This window comes from Loxodonta africana, chromosome 2 (assembly GCF_030014295.1).
Source record: "Loxodonta africana isolate mLoxAfr1 chromosome 2, mLoxAfr1.hap2, whole genome shotgun sequence".
Classification (NCBI taxonomy): domain Eukaryota; kingdom Metazoa; phylum Chordata; class Mammalia; order Proboscidea; family Elephantidae; genus Loxodonta; species Loxodonta africana.
In genome coordinates this window covers 213,321,050-213,345,384 of record NC_087343.1, presented here as the reverse complement: position 1 = coordinate 213,345,384, position 24,335 = coordinate 213,321,050, and the positions used below count along the sequence as shown (strand labels likewise).

Below are 24,335 nucleotides of genomic sequence, written 5' to 3'. Positions count from 1 at the left end.
GTTCTTTGTGGCCATTTCAACGGATTATCGAACCCAGAAGACAAGTAGAGAGTGCCACGGGAGGGACGGCTGGCGTGAGAATTGGTAAAAGGGTTGGAGGGTGAAGGTATGTCTGAGCTCCACCTCATAGGAATCAGCTTTGGGTTGATCCTGGTCGTCATCCCCGCTGAAGTTAGGTTCTGATACTACTATTACTCCCACCATTTTACAGGTATGTAGTACAAAGAGTTAATTTCATGAACGGGAGCCTGTTGTTGCATGCCCTGTGCTGTGAACTGAGGTTCCTGATGGAGGCAGTGCTTGTGGAATGCGGGATGGTGGGTGGCGGGGCAGGCAAATCCTCTCCCTGAGTGTGGGTTTACTCCAGTGGAGATGAATTTACCACTCTGTGAGAGGCCCTGTGTCGCGCCCTCGTAGCTGGCCATCTGCCTTGGAGGTGATGCCACATCAGGGATCAGTGTGTCTCTGCTGCTGGCAAATTAGGCACCAGTGGCATTGTTAGCCTTGGTAAGGGCAGGCTAACGATGTGGAGCACATCCCAGGCTCTCCCTCTCACAGCAGCTGCTTTGCCCAGGGTCTTTTGAGAAAGCCTGAAGCCTGGATAAGACAATGTCCACAAGGCAGCCCATGGTGTCCACCTGGCTGTTGAGCCTTCTCTGGGGGGGCTCTGGTGGGCTTGCACTGGACCTTTTACCAGTCTCACCCTTTGAGGGTTCATCCCCCTTCCCCCAGACATCACCTGCTTTTTAACCATACTCCTTCCAAATTTGGGGGGCCCTGGTGGAGCAGCGGTTAAGAGCTCAGGCTGCTAACCAAAAGGTTGGCAGTTCGAATCCACCAGCTGCTCCTTGGAAACTGTCTTGGTTGTCTAGTGCTGCTATAACAGAAATATCACAGCGGCTGACTTCAACAAACAAACGTTTATTTTCTCACAGTCCAGTAGGCTAGGTATAGGGCGTCAGCTCCAGGGGAAGGTGTTCTGTCTCTGTCGGCTCTTGAATAAGGCCCTTGTCATCAGTTTTACTCTGGCCTAGGAACTTCTCAGTGCAGGGACCCCAGGTCTAAAGGACATGCTCTGCTTTTACTGCTTTCTTGGTGGTATGAGGTCCCCTGTCTTCTTCTTGATTCTCTTATATCTCAAAAAAGATTGACTCAATAAACAACCTAATCTTTTTGAGTTCTGCCTCATTAACATAACTGCCTCTAAGCCTGCGTCATTAACATCATAGAGGTAGGACTTACAACATAATAGGAAAATCAGATCAGATGACAAAATGGTGGACAGTCACACAATACTGGGAATCATAGCAAAGTTGACACATTTTGGGGAACACAATTCAACCCATAACAGGAACCTTATGGGACAGTTCTACTCTGTCCTGTAGGATTGCTGTAACTCAGAATCGATGGCAGCAGGTTTTGGTTTTTTCCAAGTTTTTGACCACCCAGCCAAGCTGTTAGCAACTCCCTGTGAATCAGTGTGGATCAATACTTTGGGCCATATCACATTCTAGACAAGATAGGTAATCAGACATACTATAGTTTGAAGATCCACTCACCAGGAGGTTTATCTTTACTGCCCTCCAGTCTCATCACTGCACAGGCCAAGAGTTGCAACTCCACTTTTCACGTGGTTTCAGCATATCATGGAGACACATCTGTGAGGTGGATTTGGGTTTTTCTTCCTCAGTCATATGGTCATAAGGAACAGGAGGAGGCCGTGGGCCTAGCTCAAGAGAGGCAGCAATGCAGCAGTTGTTGGTGTTGAAGTAAATCTGACCTTGTGTTGATGCAACTCTTAACTCCTGCCCATGGTTAGTCTCACCTACCGTTTCCACTCCATGATAGATGGCTGCTGCACACACGCCCAACCTTACGGTGAGGTGGGTCAGACAATGCCCATTTTACCGTGGAATGATTACGCGTGGAGTCTTTCCTGAGTCCTAGTAGCAAAGAGAAGCTGATTCTCAAAAAGGGAATATCTGCAGAAGAAGACATGGCTCAGATTTGCTTCCAAATGCTGGAGGTCTGCACCGTGACTCTTCTGTTGGTCCTTGTGAGAGCCTCCACAAAGCAGCCTCATTTGCCATGGACATTTCAAGTCCCATTGGATCTTCTGGATCATAAGATTCAAGTAGTGGAGCAGCATGTGTGGCAGACAGCCTGGTTCCACTTCACACGGGCCACCATATGGTGCCTCCAGATGGGTCGAAAGAACTAAAATGTGGTTATCTTGTCTCCAAAATCTGAAAAGGCCTGCCAAACAATTTTCGTTGATCTACCATTTTTACAAGGCACAGCAGCTTGTCATTCCCATTGGAGGGGCTATCTTGACATGCTCCAGACATCTGATCCTGCAGAATTCACTAAGTTGGGAATCCCTGAATTTTAGGGGGTTCATTGCTCAACCTCTAGTTATGTCTTTTTAAAGCATCTATATTTGCTACTTCCTGCTTATCAGATCCAGTCCACAAAACGTCACCAATGGAGTGACCAGAGTGATGTTAATGGGTTGTCAAGATGGCCAATATATCTGTAGACTCTACAGCAGAGAGCAGGAGAATGGACGCAGCTCTGATGCTCTACCACATAGGTATCCTGTTGGCCCTGTCAGATGATAGCAAGCTACATTTGGTGGTGTTTACAAATTGGCATGAGGCATTGTGGCTCAGTGGTAGAATTCTCCCCTTCCATGTGGGTTTGGTTCCCGGCCAGTGCACTTCATGCGCAGCCACCATCCGTCAGTGAAGGCTTGCATGTTGCTATGATCCTGAACAGGTTTCAGCAGAACTTCTAGACTTAAGATGGACTAGGAAGAAAGGCCTGGTGATCTACTTCCGAAAATCAGCCAGTGGAAACTGTGAATTACAACAGTCCAATCTGCAACTGATAGTGGGGATGGCACAGAACCGGGTAGTGTTTTGTTTTATTGTGCATGGGGTTGCCGTGAGTTTGGGGCTGATTTGAGGGCAGCTAACAGCAACACAAATTGGTATGGGAAAAAAGGCATTAGCCAGTTGAGTAGGTGCATACTTAGTGTCCCGGGCAATGTTGGTTTGATCCAGTAAAGATACTCTAATCATTGACAGCAGCTGCAATTTGAGTCGTCACCTAGTTAAGTCTACAGTCATCAGTAGTCATTCTCTAAGATCTGTTGACTTCTGTACAAGCCAAACAAGTGAGTTAAAAGGGGAAGTGACAGATATTATCACTGCTGCTCCTGTCAAGTCTGCAATAGGAGCATTGATGTCCGAAATCCCCGAGGAATACGATATTGCTTATGATCTACAATTTTGGTAGGAAGATAAAATTCCAGAGGCTTCTATACAGTTCTTTCTACCATAATAGCCATCATGCAGTTGACCAAAGAGTTAATGTGGGGATCCTGTGTCACATGCAGGAACTGGGGAAATAACTGCAGGGTGGACCTGTGGACCAACTGGGCCTGGTGTGAGTTGGACTTGAGCTTAAGACTCCAGTAATGACCTGACTGCCACAGCCCCTCTTTGATTGGTGGGTCCCAAGGAGTTGCATCAGTCAGAGTCTCTTCATGCTCTAAAGGCCTGGGCATTTTCCTGTTTCCTAGGGCACAGCCACTCTTGTAAATGGCCACAGGTCTCAGGGGAAGATATCTGGTCTGTACTTGTAGCAGTCGTGATTGGTCCTTAATTGGACCTGGAAGGGGCTCTGGGTCTGTGAGTTGACTAAGTTTGGAAAATGAAATGAGGTCATGACTCTGCTGGCATTACATCAGGCTTCTGGCTGCTACTCCTAGATATGAAGACATGTCTCCAAAAAGACCCATTTAAGAATGTTCATACAAACCAGATGTAACCCAGAGTCTTATCAACAGGAGAATGGATAAGAGAATTGTGGTATATCTGTGTAATGGAACACTTAAAACCAGTTGCCATCAAGTCAGCTCCAACTCATGGCAACCCCATGTGTTGCCGAGTAGAACTGCCCCGTAGGGTTTTCACTACAAAACAGTAAAAACACACGAACTGCTGATATGTGAAACAAATGGATAAACCTCTGAAACATATTGAATGAAAAAAGCTAGACATAAGAGTACACATGGCATTGTCCATTTACATAAAGTTCAAGGTAAAACAGAACTAATCCATGGTGTTAGGAATAAAACCAGTTAGTTTGGGTGAGTATCACTGGGAAAGAACAAGAGAGAACTCTTGGGGGTGATAGGAGTGTTCTGTATCCTAATTGGGGTGTGGATCACACTGATATGTTAAAACTCAAAGTCTAAAACCAGTGTACTTCATTGTATGTAAAATATGTTGTTAGTTGCCTTTGAGTCAAGGCCTAAGCATGATGAGCACATATGTGCAGAGTAGGACTGTTCCATAAGGCTTTCAAGGCTGCGACCTTTTGGAAGTAGATAGGATCACCGGGCTTGTCTTCTGAGGCATTTCTGGGTGGGTCCCAACTGCCAATCTTTCATCTGGTAGTTGAGTCCTGAACAGTTGGCACCACCCTGGGAACTATTATTCTTAAGTTTATCAAATTAAGTGTAGGTTAATTATCAAATTAACCTGCAGGCCAACAGTGTTTCCCTAGGCTTTCCCTTTCTCTGCCCAGAAAACTGGCACTGGTTAGGCTGTGGAGGCTCTACCAATCAGATGCCCTGGATAAAGGGTGGCAGGGAGGAACACCTCCAGGTGACACTGAGGGACATATGTAAGCAAAAATGACACTGGTTGTTAAGAAAGCTGTTACCTTGGGATGCATTAATAGTGTCTAAAAATATGGAGCCGGCCAAACCTAGTCTTTTTTTATATTCACAACACTTAGTGCCTACCCACAATAAATACTTATTGAATAAATGATTATTCTGCTTGGGTATGGCCTCCATAACCAAAAAGGGCCAGGGACATTAAGATGATCTAGTTTTATCACCATCTGTGAGAAATGTAGATGAGGGGGTGGGGTGGTCTGTAACACTGGCAATCTGGTTTCACGGTTTTCACAAGCTGGGTCTCAAAGGCCTGCTGAGGAAGTGGCATTGAACAGTTGGGGGTGGTGGTGGTGGTTGGGGGCACTAAGAGGGAACAACACAGACAAGTGCCCCAGGACAGCAGGGGCCCTGTGACTGCTGAAAGACCAATGTGGCTGGAGCACAGGAGAGCAGAGATGAAAGACCCCCATGGGCATTGGTGATGTTAAGAGTAGCTGGTGAGGTGGCCACACCAGGAGTGATGGAGGAACTGGAGCTGTTTACTTGAAGAACTGTCAAATCTTCATACAGTTAGGGGTCAGCACATGGAGGAAGGATAAATCTCGGTTCTATGTGGCTCTGAGAAGGAGAACCAGTGGACAGGAGTTAAAGTAGATAACCTCTGTAAACATTCTAAAGAAGAGTTTTCTCCCAAGGAAGTGATCTAGAAATGGGGTGGGTGGGTGGAAAATCTGTCCAAGCCACTGTTCAGCTCAGCGCCAAAGTATTGGCATCTGGAACTTGAGTATCTGATTGAATGTGACTGGCTGTTTCCTTGAAAAGAAGACCTGGTGACATGGGTTAGCATGCATAAGGGTTTGGGGGAGTGCTCACAGTCAGTACTTGTGAGGGTAGCAAGGCCAAGCAGAGGGAGAGGTGGGGAGGTGATGTAGCCGTGACAAAAGGCCTTGCTGACCCTGTGGGAACTCTTGACACTGAGGCGGCCCCACAGAGATATTCCGAGTTGGAGCAAAGGGACCAAGACTTTCAACTCCCACGGAGCTCCATCCCTGGACAGGTCATCCTGGGAAGGGTGTGACCTTGGGTGAGGCCATGATCTTGATGAGGGGGTGTGACCTTGGGTGAGGCTGCTCTGACATAGAAGAGGTCCTAGCAAAGACCTCAGTTGTGAGCCCTCTACAAGCAGCACCCCTACAGTGGGGGGAATTAAGTAAGGCTCAGTCCTAGGGGTCAGTGTCCACTCTGAAGTCACACCCTGTGGGCTCCTGGGATTTTAAGACCCTCAACTCAGTGTGGCACAGCCCCACCCCAGTGCAGACCCCGGGGTCTGATTTAAATCAGAGCACACCTGAAGTGCCAACCTGGACAGTTCCTGGGGCCGGACCCTGTCCCCTCTCAGTGACTCTCTCAGCCTAGCTCTCTGCACAGAGGACCCTGTCCAGGAAGGGGACTATCTTCCCTTTCCACGGAAAGAAATATGTCTGCCTGCAGTCTTGCCCACTTTATCGATTGTGGGAGTTCATGTCAGTATGAGATATTGCTCTCTGCAGAATATGTGTGAACACAAGTCCAGATGCATTACAGCTCCAGGAGACCCCTGATCCCAACTTGGGGCTGGGGGCCTCACTCAGCAGTGACAGGGCAGGGCACTGGCAAGGTTCTGCACTTGCAGGCAGGGTTTCTTGGGGCTGGCCGGGCATGATGATCACATGATGATTCTAAGGTTTTATTTTCTCTCAGCTCCACCCTCCAAAGGTGATGCCAGTAAGCTTTGAGTGGATTAAAATGTCAGGGACAGGAGAGGAAGAGGAAATGTACATACGTTGCATTTTTGTAGGATTTTAAAGCTAGAAGAGGGGTAAGAACACCCCGTCTGACTGGCATTCTTTCAGTGACCATGATGGCTGCCATGTGGGATGCCGCTGCAGACCTGGGGCATGGAAGACTGAGCCTGCGCTCACTGAGAGAGAAGTCTTGTGGGGACACAAATGTGTCAGACTGTATCAGTGCTCAATAGAACAGGCGAGGGGCTAGAGTGAGGGCAGTGGGTCTGCTGTTTAGAAGGAGTGATGAGTGTCCTAGGGTGGCTGTAAGAAATCAGCAGAAACTGGGTGGCTTACAACAACAGAAATCTATTCTCTCAGAGTTCTGGAGGCTGATGTCTAAATTCAGGGTGTCAGCAAGGCTATGGACGCTTACTAAAAAATAAACAAACATGGTGAGAGATGTGAGAAGGCCTCCATCAGTGGTGTAGGCCTGCAAGAGGAGGTGGCCACTGCTCAGGAATAGCACAAAACCCCATCCAGATGCTTTTGTCCTAAGGAAAAAAAGCCTTAAGCTGCTAGGAAAGGCCAGCAAATTTTGTTGGCCCCAGGATACAGGTAAAGGCCTACTGAAGGTGGAAAGGAAAATACCTCCTACTGCAGGCAGAAGGCAGGAAATTGTTCTGAGCTCCCCCTCCTGGGGAGGGGTGGACTCACTGGGAAAGCCTCATTTCCCTAGACCTAGGAACATAGGGCCTGCCTAAGACTGAGACTGGAACAGGGCAACAGACAACCCCCTGCCCTTCCAAACCGGGTTAGCAAGCACTAAGTAACAGCTAATGTGGGGGAGGGGGAAAATGTGGAGAAGGAACCTCTTAGAGGCACACAGGAAAGGTGTAAACAGGAGCATGGAGCAGGAACATTGTGAAAAACACTTTGGCAAATCAGTCCCCTCAAGAACAAGGCAACATTAGGGGAATTTGAAGCCAGTAGTGCATTGAAAGTATACATAACAACAACACAAAACTCAAATCCAGCTCAACTCCTAACTAGGTCAACTCAACCCTGTGCACTAATGGCTGAGAAGAAAAGGCATATCCATTTTCAGGCATAAATAACTCTTACCTCAGTCTCTGCTGTCCTACCGATGTCTGGCATTCAGTAAAAAATTACAAGATGTATAAAAGAGCAAGTAAAATCAACCCACTGTCAAGAGACAAATCAACAGAACCAGACTCAGATGATCAAGATATAGAAGCTATTAGGCAAGAAATTTAAAATAATTATGATTAATATCTTGAAGCCTCTAGTGGAAAAGATGAACCACATGCACAAACGGGAAATTTCAGAAGAGAGATGGAAACTATAAGGAAGAGTCAAACGGAAATGCTAGGGGAAAAAATAGTAACAGATGACGAATGCCTTCTACAGGCTTATTGTAGAGGCAACACAGCTGAGAAAAGCACTGAACTTGATGACCAATAGAAATAACTCAAACTGAAACAGGAAAAGAAAAAAAAAAGAGTGAAAAATACCCCAACACTGTAGCGGACTAGAGGTTAGAAGAAATATTAGAAGAGATAGTGGTTAATAATTTTCAAGAAATAATGAAAACATCAAGCCACAGATTCAAGAAACTCAGAGAACCAAAGCAGGATAAATACTGAAGCAAAGCAAACAAAAACACCTAGATACATCATACTCAAACTGCTGAAAAGGTAAGATAATGAGGAAAACTTGAAGGTAAATTAAATACAGAGGAACAAAGATAGGAATTACAGCAAATATCTTGTGAGAAACTATGCGAGCCAGTAGATAATGGAGTGGTATCCTTAAAATGTTGAAAGGAAAGAACTGAACTCAGAATTCTGTACCCAGAAAGAAAATATCTTTCAAAAATGAAAGAGAAAGACTTTTAAAAACAAACCCAAACAGAGAATCCATTACTAGTAGACCTACATTATAAGAAATTTAAAGAAAGTTCTTCAGATAGAAGGAATATGATACCAGATAAGAGGATTGGATTTATACAAAGAAATGAAGATCTCTGGAAATGAAGGTAAATATAAAATACATTTTTCTATCACTTTAAAAGATAGTAACTTTCTAAATAAAAAATAGTAGCAATGTATTGTGAGTTTATAGAATATATAAAAGTAAAATGTATGACAACACAAAAAATGGGACAGAGGAATTGGGAGTATACTGTTAAAAAGTTACTGTTGTAAATATACTGTTGAAGGGTATATTATTATTTGAGGGTTGACTGTGATTAATTAAAGATGTACGTTGTTAACCCTAGGCAACCACTCAATTTTTTTTTAAAGACAAAAACACCAGCCTGGCCATGAAGTAGTATAGGGATTGGTAAACTATGACTCATAGGTCAAATCTGCCCACCACCTCTTTTTACAAAATAAAGTTTTATTGGAGCACAGCCATCCCCATTTGGCTGCTTTTCTACTACAATAGAGTTGAGTAACTGTTGAGTAGTTACATCAGAAACTGTATGGCCCACAGAACCTAAAATATTTATTATTTGGCCCTTTACAGAAAAGTTTGCCAACCCCAAGAGTAGGGGGACACGGTGGCAACAGAGAGGCCAGTGAACAGACTGTTGTCTTCATCGGAGTGAGAAATGATGGGAGGTTAGACTAAAGAGGCTATGATGAGTGTTGGAATATATTTTGGAGGAGGACCAACAAAAGATGGATAAAACTGACAGTATTTAGAGAAGTTATTTTCAGACTTTCTAGTGCAGAAGCCTTTCCTTTTTTAAAAAAAAAAAAAGTTAAACAAGAGCCAATTTATCTGAGTGAAGTTGGGGTAGGGGACCCAGCACCAGTACTCTGTTTTCTCACCACCCCAAACTTCCCTTACCCTCCCACAGAGCCCCTCAGGTTTGGATGAGCAAGCAGAATTTGAAAACTGGACACCCAAAGAATGGATATCTCCACATCTTGTGATGTCACTTTGCAGTGTCTACCCAGTCACAGGATTTAGTGTCACCGTGTTATAAGATAGGAAGCTACTTGCATGAAGCATGGTGGTGAGAAAACAATTCAAACAAAATGCCGCCATTTGCCATGTTGGGCTGACTGTATAATGGGTCAGACACATGTCTTGGACAGATACTTTCTAGATGCCTACTTGCCTGGAGACTACAATGGGGTAGAGGTGCCCCTGAGGAGGGCGTGATAGCCTGTGGCTAGTGGAAAGATGGAGTATTGATTGGATGGGGCATTAGGCTTCCTGTCTACACCTTCCAAAGTGTGTTATGTGAATCTCAAGTATATGTAGATATGCAAGATAATTTGGGGTGGCATGGGATGAATTTTAATTTACATAATCACATATTTCCCTTATTGAATAAATGCTTCTGAGAATAGTTATGTATTTTAAGGTTTAAGTGCTACTGAAAATATAAGCTTAATGCTAATATAAATATAAATGCTAATAAAAATAAAAATGTATTGGCAGCATTTTAAAATGTGTGAATATTCAAATAGTATTACTTAGTGTTGAAAGCTGGACAATGAATAAAGAAGACCAAAGAAGGATCGATGCCTTCGAGTTATGGTGTTGGTGAGGAATATTGAATGTACCATGGACTGCCAGAAGAACAAACTAGTCTGTCTTGGAAGAAGTACAGCCAGAGTGCTCCTTGGAAGTGAGAGTGGTGAGACTTCATTTCACATACTTTGGACATGTTATCAGGAGGGATCAGTCCCTGGAGAAGGACATCATGCTTGGCAAAGGGTCAGCGAAAAAGAGGAAGACCCTTGACGAGATGGATTGACACAGTGGCTGCAACAATGGGCTCAAACATAGCAACAATTGTGAGGATGGCACAGGACTGGGCAGCGTTTTGTTCTGTTGTACATAGGGTCATTATGAGTCAGAACTGACTTGATGGCACCTAACAACAACATTGCTTAGTGTACCATTCAGAATCTGTAACATTTAGCATGAGATTAAAGTAGGTGTATTTAAAATGTAAGTCAGTTTAAAGAAAAATATTAACAAAACACTAGAGCAGATTGGAAACCCTAGTGGCGTAGTGGTTAAGTGCTACGGCTGCTAAGCAAAAGGTCAGCAGTTCAAATCCACCAGGTGCTCCTTGGAAACTGTGGGGGCAGTTCTACTTTGTCCTATAGGTCTCTTAGGGTCCTATGAGTTGGCATCAACTTGACAACAACAGGTTATTTATTAGGTTTTAGAGCAGATTGGTGGCTAGATAGGGCAAAAGGTAGGATGTAAATGAAAATCTTTTGCTGCGTTCCCAGGAAATATCAGTCATCCTTTGAGGGCAGCTTGTCCCACTGAAGTTGAGCTGCCCCCCCTCCTGCCCACCCCAGGCCCCCCTCCCCTCCCACACACACACTGTCTTCATACCCTCGCTGAGGTCTCAAGGAAGGGAATCTGTGTTTTTAAAAGCCTCCCATCCTCCTGGTGTTTGCCTCTGTTGTGTGCTGTGCCATGCCCTTCTTTAGTCTTCTCTTTCTCTCTTTCCCTCTTCACAGAAAGAGAGTAGAAAAGACCCCACTGTCACTTGCACCCAGCTGCTTACAACCCAGCACAAGTTAATAAACTTTCCCATGAGTCCAGTGAGACCTTTGAGACTGCAGCTGTGCACAGAACCAAGTGGCTTTGCCATGGGTCAGCCCCAGGAGGGTAGGTGTGAGGGCTGTGTAAGGGCACAGCCAAGACCAAGTATGAGAGGCTGCAGACACCAGAGGCTTTATTTCTATGGGAGTGGTGTTCCCAGGGCATGACCAGCAGGCAATGACTTTATTTTTAGGTAATTGTGAGCCACAGTTTACATACAGAACTGGGATCAAGAGAATGAAGTGGCCTCCTGCTCTGAAATCTCCCTATCTCTGTCTCTGTGTCTGTCTGTCTCTCTCTGAGCTCTATGTGGTGGGACCTCTTTCCTGGGAGGGAGCACATATGATCTTGAGGCCGCTGTCCTCGTCGCAGGAGGAAGGCTGCACAGACGTGGTCCTGGGAAGGGGTCGCCACCTCTGTGTGGGGTCCAGGCCCTGTCCCCTGTGGTCTCCCGCACTTTCCTCAGTGGGTGCCCTCTGCTCTGGGAAGCAAAAGCTGCACGTTTCCACCGGCTCTGGTGTCCCGGCCCCACCGCTTCCAACTTCCATCAAGTGATCTGAGAAAGGGGTGGAGAGGTGTTGGCCCAGCCCTGCCCTCCTCATTCCTGCACCACAAGCGACATACACACTGGTATGGGCACAGGTCGTGATGAAAAGGAAATACTTCATGCAAACTGGTAAGTCGCCACCGCCTCCCTCCCCTAAACCTTCCCAGCCCTCCAGCCAGCCCAACTCCATGCACCGGGACTCCAGGCACCTCCTCAGGCCCAAGAGCTACTGAGCAACTGCCCAGCAGAGCAGGGCCCTCTAAGGCCCAACTCCGACCTCCCTTCTGATTGTTTGCACCCCCAAACAATTAACACCACTGGGGACAACCCTGCTTACTGGGACTTTTTCGCATCCCTTCCTCAGGCTCCATGTCCCTGTCTGCCTGCCTATATACCTGTTTAAACCGGGAGAGAAGGAATACTGCAGGGATATGCTCCAGGCCTCTCAAAGGATGATTTGGCAAAATGCCCTCCACTTAGAGCTGGGGCAATGACAAGACAAAGGGGTTGCTCCCTGCCAGTGACACGCATGAGAATGGGAGAGAACTCACCCTGGGAGGATTCGGCCTGAGCGGGGTTTGGCCTGGGGGGCAGCTGGCAGGAGCACTGGCCCCCCTTCCTCTTGAGGAAGCAGGCCATGGCCACGAGGAAGCAGCAGACAACGGCACACAAGCAGAGGCCCAGTGTAGTGTAGACCAGTACCAGCTGGCCTCCACTCAGCTTCAGCCCTTGGGGTGCTGCAAGACAGGGGGACACCCAGAACTCAGGAGGAGCTGTTGCTCCCTAGGCCTTTCACCTCTTAGGCCAGCAGCTTCCAACTCTATGGTCTTTCTTTTCCCTTTATTAGGTCCATGCAGTCCACACTAAATCCACACCCACATGCAACCCACATGTGCTCCACATGCAGCCCCCACACAATCCTCATATAACCCACATGCAATGCGTGCAATCCACATGCAGCCCACATACAACCTATGCAATTCACACAAGTCCACATGGAACTGACACAGTCCACACACGGCCTAGACACAATCCACATGCAACCCACAGGGCCATCCCTACCCAGCTATGTGGTTGCTGGGCCTGTGGCTGTGGCGGGCCTAGTCCCCAGACCCCTGGTCTGCTGTAGGCCTTCTGGACCCTGAAGCTTGGTTGACTGACACACTCAACCCTGGAGGAAACTGTCCTCCCACACAGCATGCCAGTGGCAGCTTCTTCCAAGACCTCAAGGCTAGAGAAAACATCCTTGAGTTGGTCCTTTAAATTGTCTCCACTTGACACAGGGATATAGATTATGGCAGAACCAGAGATGGATGGATGGGGGTGGGTGGGTGGATGGATGGATGGATGGATGGATGGATGGATGGATGGATGGATGGATGGATGGATGGATGGATGGATGATAGCCCAGGAGGATGCCTCTGTCTTTCCTGAAGCAGACTCTTCCTCCAAGGAGAAGCCTGTCCTTGCCTGGACAGCTTTGAGAGTGAAATGGAGCACGCTTACTAATTAGTCTGGCATGACAGGTATGGACTAGGACTGCCCTAGGGAGATGGGGCACATGGTCTTTACTTCTAAACAACTCAAACCTCCCTGTTTTGATGTCAGAGGAAGAGTCAGCCCAGGACCAAAGCTCTCCCTTTGAAAGTTTGCCTCATTCCGAGCTTTTCCTGGTCCCTGGATTTGGGCATCCTCCAGACCCCAGGGCAGGACAAATGAACCAGACTGAATATGATATATATGTAATAAACTAATGATATGGACCATTTATTGAGTCCTTACTATATGTGAGGTGTTGTATGTACATTATCTCCCTTAATCCTTTTGGGCCTATGAAGGAGGATTGATTACCCCATTTTTTAAATTGAGATATAATTCATATACAAAAATCACCACTTTAAACTGTACAACTCAGTGGTTTTCAGTATATTCACAAGGTTGTGCAATCATGACCGCTATATCACCCCAAAAGGAAACCCTGTTTCTGTTAGCAGTCACTCCCCAGTCTCCTCTCCCTCCACCTCCTCTCTCTCCACCTCTGGCAACCATTGTTCTACTTCCTGACTCTCTAGATTTACCTATACTGGACATTTCGCATAAACAGAGTTATAAACAGAGTTATCCAATAAGCGGTCTTTGTGACTGCCTTCTTTCACTTAGTGTGTTTTCAAGGTTCACCTGTGTTGTAGTATGTATCAGAACTTCATTCCCTTTTATAGCTGAACAATATCCCATTGTATGGCTAGAACATATTTTGCTTACCCAACATGAGTTGGTAGACATTAGGGGTGTTTATTCCTTTCTACTATTATGAATAGTGCTGCTATGAATATTCACATCAAGTTTTTGCAAGGACATATGTTTTCAGTGACCTGGGTATACAGCTAGGAGTGGAATTGCTGGATTACATGCTAACTCCATGTTTAATTTTTTGAGGAACCTCCAGACTCTTTTCCAAAGTGGCTTCACTGTTTTAAACGCTATTTTGAGATGGCGAAACTGAGTCTCAAAGTCACACTGTTCCCAGTGGCCGAACTGCAGTTGGGAGCCAGGTCTGACTGACTGGCACACTAGTGCTTCGGACTGAGGACCAGCACCCAACACAAGGCAGAGAGGCAGGAGGCTGCCTCTTTGCCCTGACATGTGCTCCTGAGATTCTGGAGCTACCGGTTATCTGGTACAGTCAGTAGCTCACAGTCTGCTGGTCTCAAGCAGGAAAGGGCACAGGCACAAATTATTGTCAGCCAAAGGGATGCATCTCTGTCCTCCTGGAGACAGTCCCCTGGTGGTGCAGTTCCAAGAACCACCACCAGGGGTGTTGCTCCCACTCTGCCTTCCAGGAGTCCAGGCTGGCCCAGCACTAAAATCGATCACTTCCAGTTTTGTTTTTTTTTTAAAGTTTTCAAAGCCATCTCTCACCAAAAAAGTAAGATTTCCCAGGCCTGCTGCTGCCTCCAACCCAGGTTTGGGCTGGCCCGTTGGGCAGCATTGTAACTCATAGCTTAGGGGCAGAGCAGCATGGTATCTGGGCTTAAGAGAGCAGCAAGGCCCATGGTTTCAGGCCCGGGCTCTGCAGCCTGACTTGCCTGGGATGAACGTGAATTTGAACACTACTCAACTTCTTTAAGCCTCCCTTGTTTCTTCATATGTACCCCTGTCTCAGAATTACAATACCCATAAATATGCAAGAGGCCTGGGTGGGAAGTTCCAGCAAGCCACCAAGCATCCCCTTGTCTCTACAGCTCAGTAGCAAGGAAAGTCTGTCCTTGGGAAAGTGCACTGGCTCCTGCTGAAAGGGACAAGGTGGGTTGGGTCTGGGGAGCACACCTTCTCCGTGCCCCACCTCTGCTCAGCACCTCTGCCCTCACACTCAAAGGCAGGGCTGTCTTCTCGGCATGGGAGGACTTGTCCAGCATTTGGCCCACAGTTTTGCTCAGCTCACCTCTGCCCCCTGCATTGTCTCTGTATCCCTCAGAGGCTGGATGTTCACACTTAAGAGATGGCTTCTTGTGGCAGGGGGAGCCTCACCAGTAGGTCATTGGAAACCATTTTTGCTCTTTGCTGGTCAGTTTCTCACGTAGGAATCCCCCAATCTCCGTGTGTGTGTGTGTGTGTGTGTGTGTGTGTGTCTGGAGTGTCCATCCCTGGAGTCCAGTGCCTCGTAAACAAGAAGTGTCCTGCCTCATGCCCCTGGCAGTAGGCCAGCCTCAAGGAGTTATAGTCCTATGGATGCTGCCCTGGGTTTTTGGCTGTGGCAGAGTGGAAAGCTTTGGAATCCACAGAATGGGCTCCAATCCCAGCTCAGCTGTGCCCATGCTGTGCGGCTCTTAGCAAGTCACTCCGTCTTTTGAGACTCGGTTTCTCCAACTGTAAAATGGAAGTATCTGTCACTTTGTTGTACCTTGGTAGTTTGTGTGTTACTGTGCTGCTGGAAACAGTACCACTGGTATTTCAGATACCAGCAGGATCACCCATGGTGGATAGGTTTCAGGAGAGTTTCCAGAGTAAGACAGACTAGGAGGAAAGGCCTGTCGATTTAGCTCTGAAAATTGACCAGCGAAAACTTTATGGATCACAACAGATTTTCTGATGTAGTGCTGAAAGCAGTCCCTGAGTGATGCAAATGGTTAAGCCCTGTACTACCAACCTAAAGGTTGTAGGTTCAAACCCACCAAGGCTCCTCAGAGGACAGGCCTGGCTATCTGCTTCCAAAAACTCACAGCCTCGAAAACTCTGCACACCTGGGGTCCCTATAAGTTGGAATCAACTCGGCAGCAACTAACAACAACATAGTGCTGGAAGATGAGCCCCCAGGTTAGAAGGTTCTCAAAATACACAGTGGCCACAACAATAGACTCGCGCATACCAACAGTCTTGAAGATGGTGCAGGACCAGGCGATGTTTTGTTCTCTTGTATATGGGATTGCCATGAGTTGGACAGCTTGACAGCAACTAACAACATTGATATGAAGCAACTCCATTGCGTGGGAGGTGGGGAAGGTCCCAGGTTGGTTGGAAGAGTTGAATGTTGTGGACTAGGGGAGGGTGCACAGGCCTGGGGACGCTAGGAGGAGCAGTACAGCCCCACCTCCACATCCCAGCTCTTCTCCCTGCATCCATGCCCTCAGCCATGAATTTGCATTTCCTGTCGCGAGAGGCTGCAACAGATTACAAAGGGCCACACTCCTCCCAGCAGGAGGTAGAGTGTATCCCCATTCTTGAATCTGCTGTCCTTGTGATGTGAGTAACAGAACACAGTGGGGGTGATGTATACAGAGTCCAAGCTGGGGTTCAAGAGGCCTGGCAGCTTTCCTTTTGCCCACTTAGAACACTGCTCCCACAGAGACCAGCCCAGGCTGCCTCTTGAGGATGAGGGACCCATCCCAGCAAATGACCCAGATATGGGTTGGAGTTCAGCCAGCATTGTGAGTGCAGACACGAGTCCCGCTGCTGAACCAGGCCCAGACCACTGACCTGCAGAGTTCAAACAAACAATTGCTGCTTGAAACGATCACTTCTCCGCCCAGCTTGTTCCACAGCAAGAGATGCCTGACACAGATCCAGATTCCCCAGCATTAATTCGAAGCTGAGCTTCCCGATGAGATGGGCATGCATGACTCCAACCCTGTACTTCCATAACCATCATGAGAAGGACACAGCTGGCCAGCCCATGGTCCCAGGATGAGGACAAGACATGTGAACATAGTCTGGCCCCAACCAACCACCAGACTTGAGAAAGGGCCAAATTTGGGGTGGTTTGTTATGTAGAGAGCAGGCAGGAGTAGGATACTGCAGTCTAGCCAAGTGGGACGTGTGGCTGGGTAACCTCTAGTATCAGGGCACATGGGGCCCATCTCTTGGTGTCCTGGTATTGGGGCCTAGCCTCACGGAAACAGTGTGATCATGCGAGCATCACAGGTAAAGGAAATAAACTAGCCAACCTCCCAGGAGCTGTACGCCTCCTGTCTTCTCCACCAGCAGACGGAAGGCAGTGGAGATATCATCTCAAATGTTCCTGGATCCCATGGTCTCTCCCTCTGGTCCTTTCTGTCACCGAGAAACAAGGCAGGGGAGCCAAGAGCGGTTGGCCAGGACACCCTTATTACCATGTGCAAAGGGCCAGCTCCACTACAAACTCTTCAGTAATGTCTTTCCCTTCTTATTCTTAGGCAGCCTCTGTGGCCTGTGACTTTAACTCCAAATCCTCTGCAGACATGAGCTTAGTCTCGTGCCCTGACTACAGCAAGGCCAGTTCTGCTTGGGTCTTGCTGCCTCGTGCTTTGAGAACTCACTCTGCCTCGGAGTCTTCTTTATAAGGCTCCAACCCCCATCCTTTCTCTTTCTGCTTCCTTCATGCCCATAACTTCTAAAATTTTGCCTACATTGTTCATATCCTGTGATGCTTCCTGGTTCCTGGCCATGTGCCTGAACTCTGGTTGTCCTGCATGCAGCCCCTCCTTGTTTAGGACTGGGGCCTGACCTCCCACTCATTCTGACCCACAGACCCTCAGGAAGCTTACCTGAACCTGCCTCCGAGCCTCTGGGCTCTGGTCCCTGGTAGCTTCCTGAGTTGTTCGGCTTGGCTTCACCCTCCTCAGTCCTCTGCCTTTGGAGCTGTGGAGGAAGGTTCAGTAGGCTCCGTTCCTTGAATTTGTTCTCACAGAAGTGTGCACATTGCTTGGGGTGTTGTCCACAGATGGTGGCACAGCTGATGCAAGTGTTCAGGAGATGGTCATAGTAACTGCCTGGCTCCTTGTGGCAACTGAGTGACTCTGGGAGACAAATGAGTGATGCTAATGGGTGACAAAGAATTGTAGGAGCTGTGGGTCTGGTCTCAAAAGGCATCAAAGTTAAAAAAATTAATAATAAAAATTCAATCACCAAAAGCAATTCCAGAGTAATTCAAGTCCAAATTTAAGGCTGTACATTGCCCTCTAAGTACTATTTTAGCTGCATCCCACACATTTTGATATGTAAAATTTTTTAAATAAATTAAATATTTTTAATCCAAAATGTTATTTTACTTTTCATTGTTATTTCTTCTTTAGCCTCCAGATTATTTAAAAGGGCATTTCTTAGTTTCCAAACGTATAAGGATTTTCCAGTTATCTTTAAATTGGTATCTAGGTTAATTACATTGTCACTCAAGTTCTTTACCTGCATTTTTTAAACCTATCAAGAAAAAACATATTTTATATTAATATAAGGAGTGGTAAAGAAAAAACCAGAATCCTCCTTGGCAACTTCAAGGAAGGGGCTGAATGGCAGGTGGGAAAGATCACATTAATAGTTTTTCTTCTGTCTTATTATTAAATGAGAATGGCAGGTGCAAGAAGCAGAAACCAAGGAAATTAAGGCCCAATCCTACTTCCTTAGGGCTTGCCTTAAGAGTGATTAAAGAAATAGATTTGAGACAATCATTCACCTTATGAAAAGGCTCAGAATATTTTTACTTTCATGGGGCAAGTTTCCCTTGTCAGTAAAATAAGACTCTATTTATAAAAATGTGACAAACACAGGAATTTAAGGACACATCTCAGAGGCAGTGTAGGAGAGTGGTTAAGAGCACAGACTTCAAAGCCAGACAAACTGGAGTGGTCTCTTGCTCTACCACTTGGTATATCCATAGAATGGATTTGTTTTAAAATACACAAGCAAAAAAAACTCGTTGAGGAATAGAAAAGCAGAATTTTTATGATTTCACAGCTGGTGATGGGTGCACAGGGGTTTATCATGCTCTTCTCTCTATGCTTGAGTATGTTTGATAATTTCTATAATAAAACATTTCAAAAAAAATTAAAAAATAAGAGCATGACAAAAAAGGCTGAATTTCTATTGGGTAGTCACAGAAGATCTCTGCAAAGAAGAAATATTTGGGCAGAGACCTGAAGTAGGAGGTAGGAGGGAGCCAAAGAAAGAAGAATGGGGAAATGCATTCCAGGCAGAGGGAACAGCATGTGCAAAGGCCCTGAGCAGGAAAGAATGAATCATGTTCGAGAAACTGAAAGGAGGCCAGTGTGGCCAAAGCAGAAAGATGGAGGAGGAAACAAAAGTGCCACATTGTACATCTTCATTCACCACCCCTCCACAGCCACCCAACTGCAGTGGAGCCATCCCATGCCCTGGGCTCAGGTCCTAGAACTCACTGCAGAAGTCTGCACAGATGTTTTGGCTCCGACGGCTGCAGATGAGTTTGCAGGAGATGCAGGCGGTCAATAGGGGATCCCAGTCGTGCTCTTTGGGGCAGGGCCTCATGGCCACTCCCATCCATGGACCCTGTAGGGCTAAGAGGCAGGAAGCTGTGACGGCAGCTGGTGGGCAGCCGCAACCAGCCTCTTGTTTGTGGCTGGAACCCAGGTGGCCTCTCCAGCTCACATTCCAACTCTCTGTCTCAGTGAGCAGAGGGGAAGCCAAGAAAAGCTAGATTCTAACGTCAGCCATACTTGCTGGGTGAACTGATATGACTGCCTCACCCCTCTGAGCCTCAGTTTCCCATTTGTGAAATGGTTGTTGTGAGGGTTAAATGAGACTCCATTCTCATATCAACTCATGCCCTACTTGGCCCTGCTCTCCACCCTCTTTAATGTGCCACACCTCCTCCCAAACAGGGACTTTGCTGATGCTATTCCCTTTGCATAAAATGCTCTTCCTTCTCCTCCTCTACTAGTTAATTCCACCTCATCCTTTAGGTCTCAGTTTAAGCTTCACTTCTTCAGGGAAGCCTTTCTGACTCTCCCTCAGATGAGGACATGTCCCCTCTTCTACAGACTGATAATGTCCTTTACTTGTCCCTGACCTCATTTTACTTCTGTGTGTGTGATTATTTGATCCTATCTCCCCCGATAACTGTGAGCATCCTTCGGGCAGCGGTGGTGTCTATTTTTTTGTTAGTTGCTGCATCCCCAGAACCTAGACAGAACCTAGTAGGTGCTCATTAAATGAGTGAATAATAATAAAATGCAGACCTAGCCAGTGCCTAGCATACAAAAAGCACTCAATACATGCCAATTTCTTTCCTTTTATATTGTGTGGTGGGATGAAACACACATAATAAAGTATATCAGGTGCACAGATCTTAAGTGTACAGCTAGATGAATCTGTACTTATATATATATATATATACCTGTGTAACTACTACCCACATGAAGATACAGAACGTTTCCCACACCCTAGAACACTCCCCAGGGCCACCTCCCATTCAATACCCAGCCAGAGGTAACCACTATTCTGACTTTGTCACCATAAGCTGGCACTGGCTGTTCTTGAACTTGGTATCTGGCTTCTTCTGCTCCACGAGGAACCTGTGATTCATCCATGTTGATGTTTTCTTGGCCTTTTGGCTTTGTCTTGCTGTGAGTCTCCCGTGATTTGAAGGCATCACCTCTTCTATAATTTCCTGTCTGATTTAGTGACATTTGCTTCTCCAATACCTTCTCCTTTTAAATGTTTTCACAAGGCGTTTGTTAATTCTTTCAGTGGAAGTAAGCCAAGAAAAGATAAGTGGCTTCCCATTTAGCATGGCAGCTTAAACACATGAATGTGTCTTACTTCCCTCTTGGAACTCTCTTTACTTCCCTGACAGTGAAGGATATTTGTCCTCAAGGATAAAGAAAATGGGAGAAGTGGCCACAGCAGAGGATTGACAGAAGACAGATGGACCTAGGTAACTGACTTCAGCCTAGGATTTCTCTACTTTGATGCCCACACGGGGACGGGGCGGGGGGAGCGGAGACAAGAACCCCAGAAAGTCTTTGGAATTGGAGGCAACAAGTATCTCTGAAGGTAGGGTGGGACGGGGCGAGGCTGTGAAAGGAGGATTATTTGGAAATCTGTATAAAGAGGGCTTGACTCCAACTTGAATCCCAGCCCCAGCCAGGTGGCAGCCCCTCCCCATGCAAGCTGAAGACTGGGAGTCTCCTCAGGCCCAGCTTAAGGGTCCTTCTTGAAAAGAGGGGGCTTATACGAAAATTCTTCCTCCCAAAGGGTCAGGTTCCCCCTCCCACCCTCGCCACCATCACCACCACCTCCATCATCACCACCACTCTCACCCCAGCTGTCTACAGAAGGGGTGCTTGAGGCCATGTTGTTAAAACACCTCCCTCCGCACTCCCCAGCTGGCAGGAAATCCAGACTCTACTTACTGGTCCAAAGGAAAAGACTTAGAGGCACTGACTGGGGGAGTTCCTCTCAACAAGATGGCCAAATCCTTGCCTGATCAGCCCTGAGCAAAGCTTATACACTAACAACCCACCTATTTACCCAGAGCTTCAACTAACTGTTAGTGCCTCTGTCTTAATTATGAACCATCAGCCAAAGGAAGAACACCAGTAGCATGAAAGAGGACACGCAAACCAAATGAGCAGAAGAAAAGCACTTGGAGCCAACAGAGACAATGCAGGGGACAGAAGAAAACTTAAGTAACCACAGCAACAATCAATTGCCTCAGAAAGATAAGATTTTCCACTCATAAAAGAACAGTGCACTAGGAGTCCCTGGAAATGGGCGTGGCATAGTGGTTAAGAGCTACAGCTGCTAACCAAAAGGTTGGCAGTTGAAATCCACCAGGAGCGCCTTGGAAACTCTATGGGGCAGTTCTACTCTGTCCTATAGGGTTGCTATGAGTTAGAATTGACTCGACGGCAATGGGTTTTGTTTGGTTCGGTTAGGAGTCCCTGGGTAGCACAGGTGGTTAAACCCTTGACTACTAACCAAAAGGTTGGCAGTTCAAACCCACCCAGAGGTACCTCAGAAGATAGACCTAGTGATCTGCTTCCAAAAGGCCACAGCCTTGAAAACCCTATGGAGCAGTTCTACACGTGGGGTCATCGTCAGTTGGAATCAACTGGCTGGCAACTAACAACAACAACAAAGAAACATGACAATCAAATTTAATGTGTGAATCTTGATTGCATCCTGGATTTAAAGAAACAAAACAGTGTACTATTAAAAAAAAATTCCTAGAACAAAAATTTTTGGAAGTTAAAAATGTAATAGAGTAAAAACATTAGTCGAAGGATTGGAAGATGAAATTGAAGAAGTTTCCCAGAAAATAGGACAGAAAAGAGAGGAAAATTATGGAATCAGTTCAGGAAATCCAACAGTTGCCTAATAGGAGTCTTAGAGAGAATAGGTTTGAAGAACATGAGCTTCCAGGTAGAAAAGGCCAATCAAGTATCCAGCGCAATGAATTTTCACTAATCATCATGAAATTTAGGAAAATCAGAAATTAAGAGAAGATTCTAAAATCTTCTTGAGAATAAACAAGCTACCCATGAAACTTTGTGGGTTAGGAAATCAGCGGACAGCTGAAAAGCAGTATTGGAAGTGACAAGGAAGTAGAACAATGTCTTTACATTTATGGTAAAAAATAAGAAAATTATAGAAAAATACAGAAAAATATTTTTTATTGTGCTTTTGGTAAAAGTTTACGGAGCAAATTAGTTTATCATTAAACAATTAATATACAAATATTTTGTGACACTGGTTGCCAACGCTGCTCTGTGGCAACACTCTCTGCTTCTTGACCTCAGGTTCCCCATTTCCATTCATCCAGTTTTCCTGTTCCTTCTTGCCTTCTAGTGTTTGCTTTTGGGCTGGTGTGGCCATTTAGTCTCGTATATATGGTTGAACTACCTGTGTTATTGTTTGTTTTACAGGCCTGTCTAATCTTTGGCTGAAGGGTGAACTTCAGGAGTGACTTCAATACTGAGTTAAAAGAGTGTCTGTGGGCCATACTCTCAGGCTGTCAGACCAGTAAGTCTGGTCTTTTTTTGTGAGTTTGAATTTTGTTCTACATTTTTCTCCCTCTCTGTCCGGAACCCTCTATTGTGATTCCTGTCAGAACAGTCAGTTGTGGTAGCTGGGCATCATCTAGTTGTGTTGGATTCAGTCTGGTGGGGGTTGTGGTAGTTGTGGTCCATTAGTCCTTTGGACTAATCTTGCCTTGTCTTTGGTTTTCTTCATTCTTCTTTGCTTCAGATGGGGTGGGACAAGTAAATGTATCTTAGATGGCCACTCACAAGCTTTTAAGACCCGAGATGCATCTGACCAAAGTAGGATGTAGAACATATTCTTTATAAACTATGTTATGCCAATTCAGCTAGATGTCCCCCAAGACCATGGTCCCCAGCCCTCAGCCCAGTAACTCCATTCCTCAGGGAGTTTGGATGTGCCTATGAAGCTTTCATGATCTTGCCTTGGTCAAGTTGTGCTGACTTTCCCAGTATTGTGTACTGTCCTGACCCTTCACAAAAGTTATCATTTATCTACTGTCTAGTTAGTATATTTCCCTTCCTATGCCTTCCCTCCCTCATAACCATCAAAGATTGTTTCTTTCTGCATATAAACCTTTTCATGAATTTTTATAATAGTGGTCTCATAGAGTATTTGTCCTTTTGTGATTGACTTATTTCACTCAGCATAATACCCTCCAGATTTATCCATGTTGTGAGATGTTCACAGATTCATCCTTGTTCCTTCGTGTTGTGTACTATTCCATCATGTGTATGTACTACAGTTTATCCATTCATCTGTTGATGGGCACTTAGGTTGTTTCCATTTTTTGCCTTTGTGAATAATGCTGCAGTGAACATGAGTGTGCATATGTCTATTCGTGTGATGGCCCTTATTTCTCTAGGATATATTCCTAGGAGTGGAATTGTTCGATTACATGGTATTTCTGTTTCTAGCTTTTTAAGGAAGTGCCATACCATTTTCCAAATTGGTTGTACCCTTTAGCATTCCCACCAGCAGTGCATAAGAGGTCCAATCTCCCTACAGCCTCTCCAACATTTGTTATTTTCTATTTTTCTTTTGTTTTGTTTTTAGTGCTAGTAATGTTGGGGTGAGACGGTATTTCATTGCAGTTTTGATTTGCATTTCTCTAATGGCTAGTGATTGCGAGCATTTCCTCATGTGTCTGTTAGCCACCTGAATGTCTTCTTTGGTGAAGTGTCTGTTCATATCCTTTGCCCATTTTTAATTGGATTATTTGTCTTTTCATTGTAGAGGTGTTGAACTTTCTTATAGGTTTTAGAGATTAGATCTTTGTCGGATATGTCATCGCCAGAAATTTTTTCCAGTCTGTAAGTTCTCTTTTTATTCTTTTGGTGAAGTCTTTTGATGAGCATAAGTGTTTAATTTTTAGAAGATCCCAGTTATCTAGCTTATCTTCTGGTGTTTGTGTATTGTTAGTATTGTTTTGTATCCTGTTTATGCTGCATAT

At 45.8% G+C, this 24,335-nt stretch overlaps 1 protein-coding gene across 1 annotated transcript in view; it reads right to left on the bottom strand.

The window, feature by feature from the left end:
- Positions 1-10,831: 10,831 nt before the first annotated feature.
- TNFRSF13B (TNF receptor superfamily member 13B) overlaps positions 10,832-24,335 on the bottom strand; it is a 33,479-nt gene continuing 19,975 nt past the window's right edge. Inside the window, exons 2-5 of the mRNA XM_003420680.3 lie at positions 19,258-19,395; positions 17,632-17,883; positions 12,163-12,348; positions 10,832-11,620 (exon numbers count right to left, since the gene is read on the bottom strand). Of these exons, the coding sequence (XP_003420728.2) occupies positions 11,370-11,620; positions 12,163-12,348; positions 17,632-17,883; positions 19,258-19,395 (827 nt within the window). The 3' untranslated portion in view covers positions 10,832-11,369. The remainder of the gene's footprint in view (positions 11,621-12,162; positions 12,349-17,631; positions 17,884-19,257; positions 19,396-24,335) is intronic.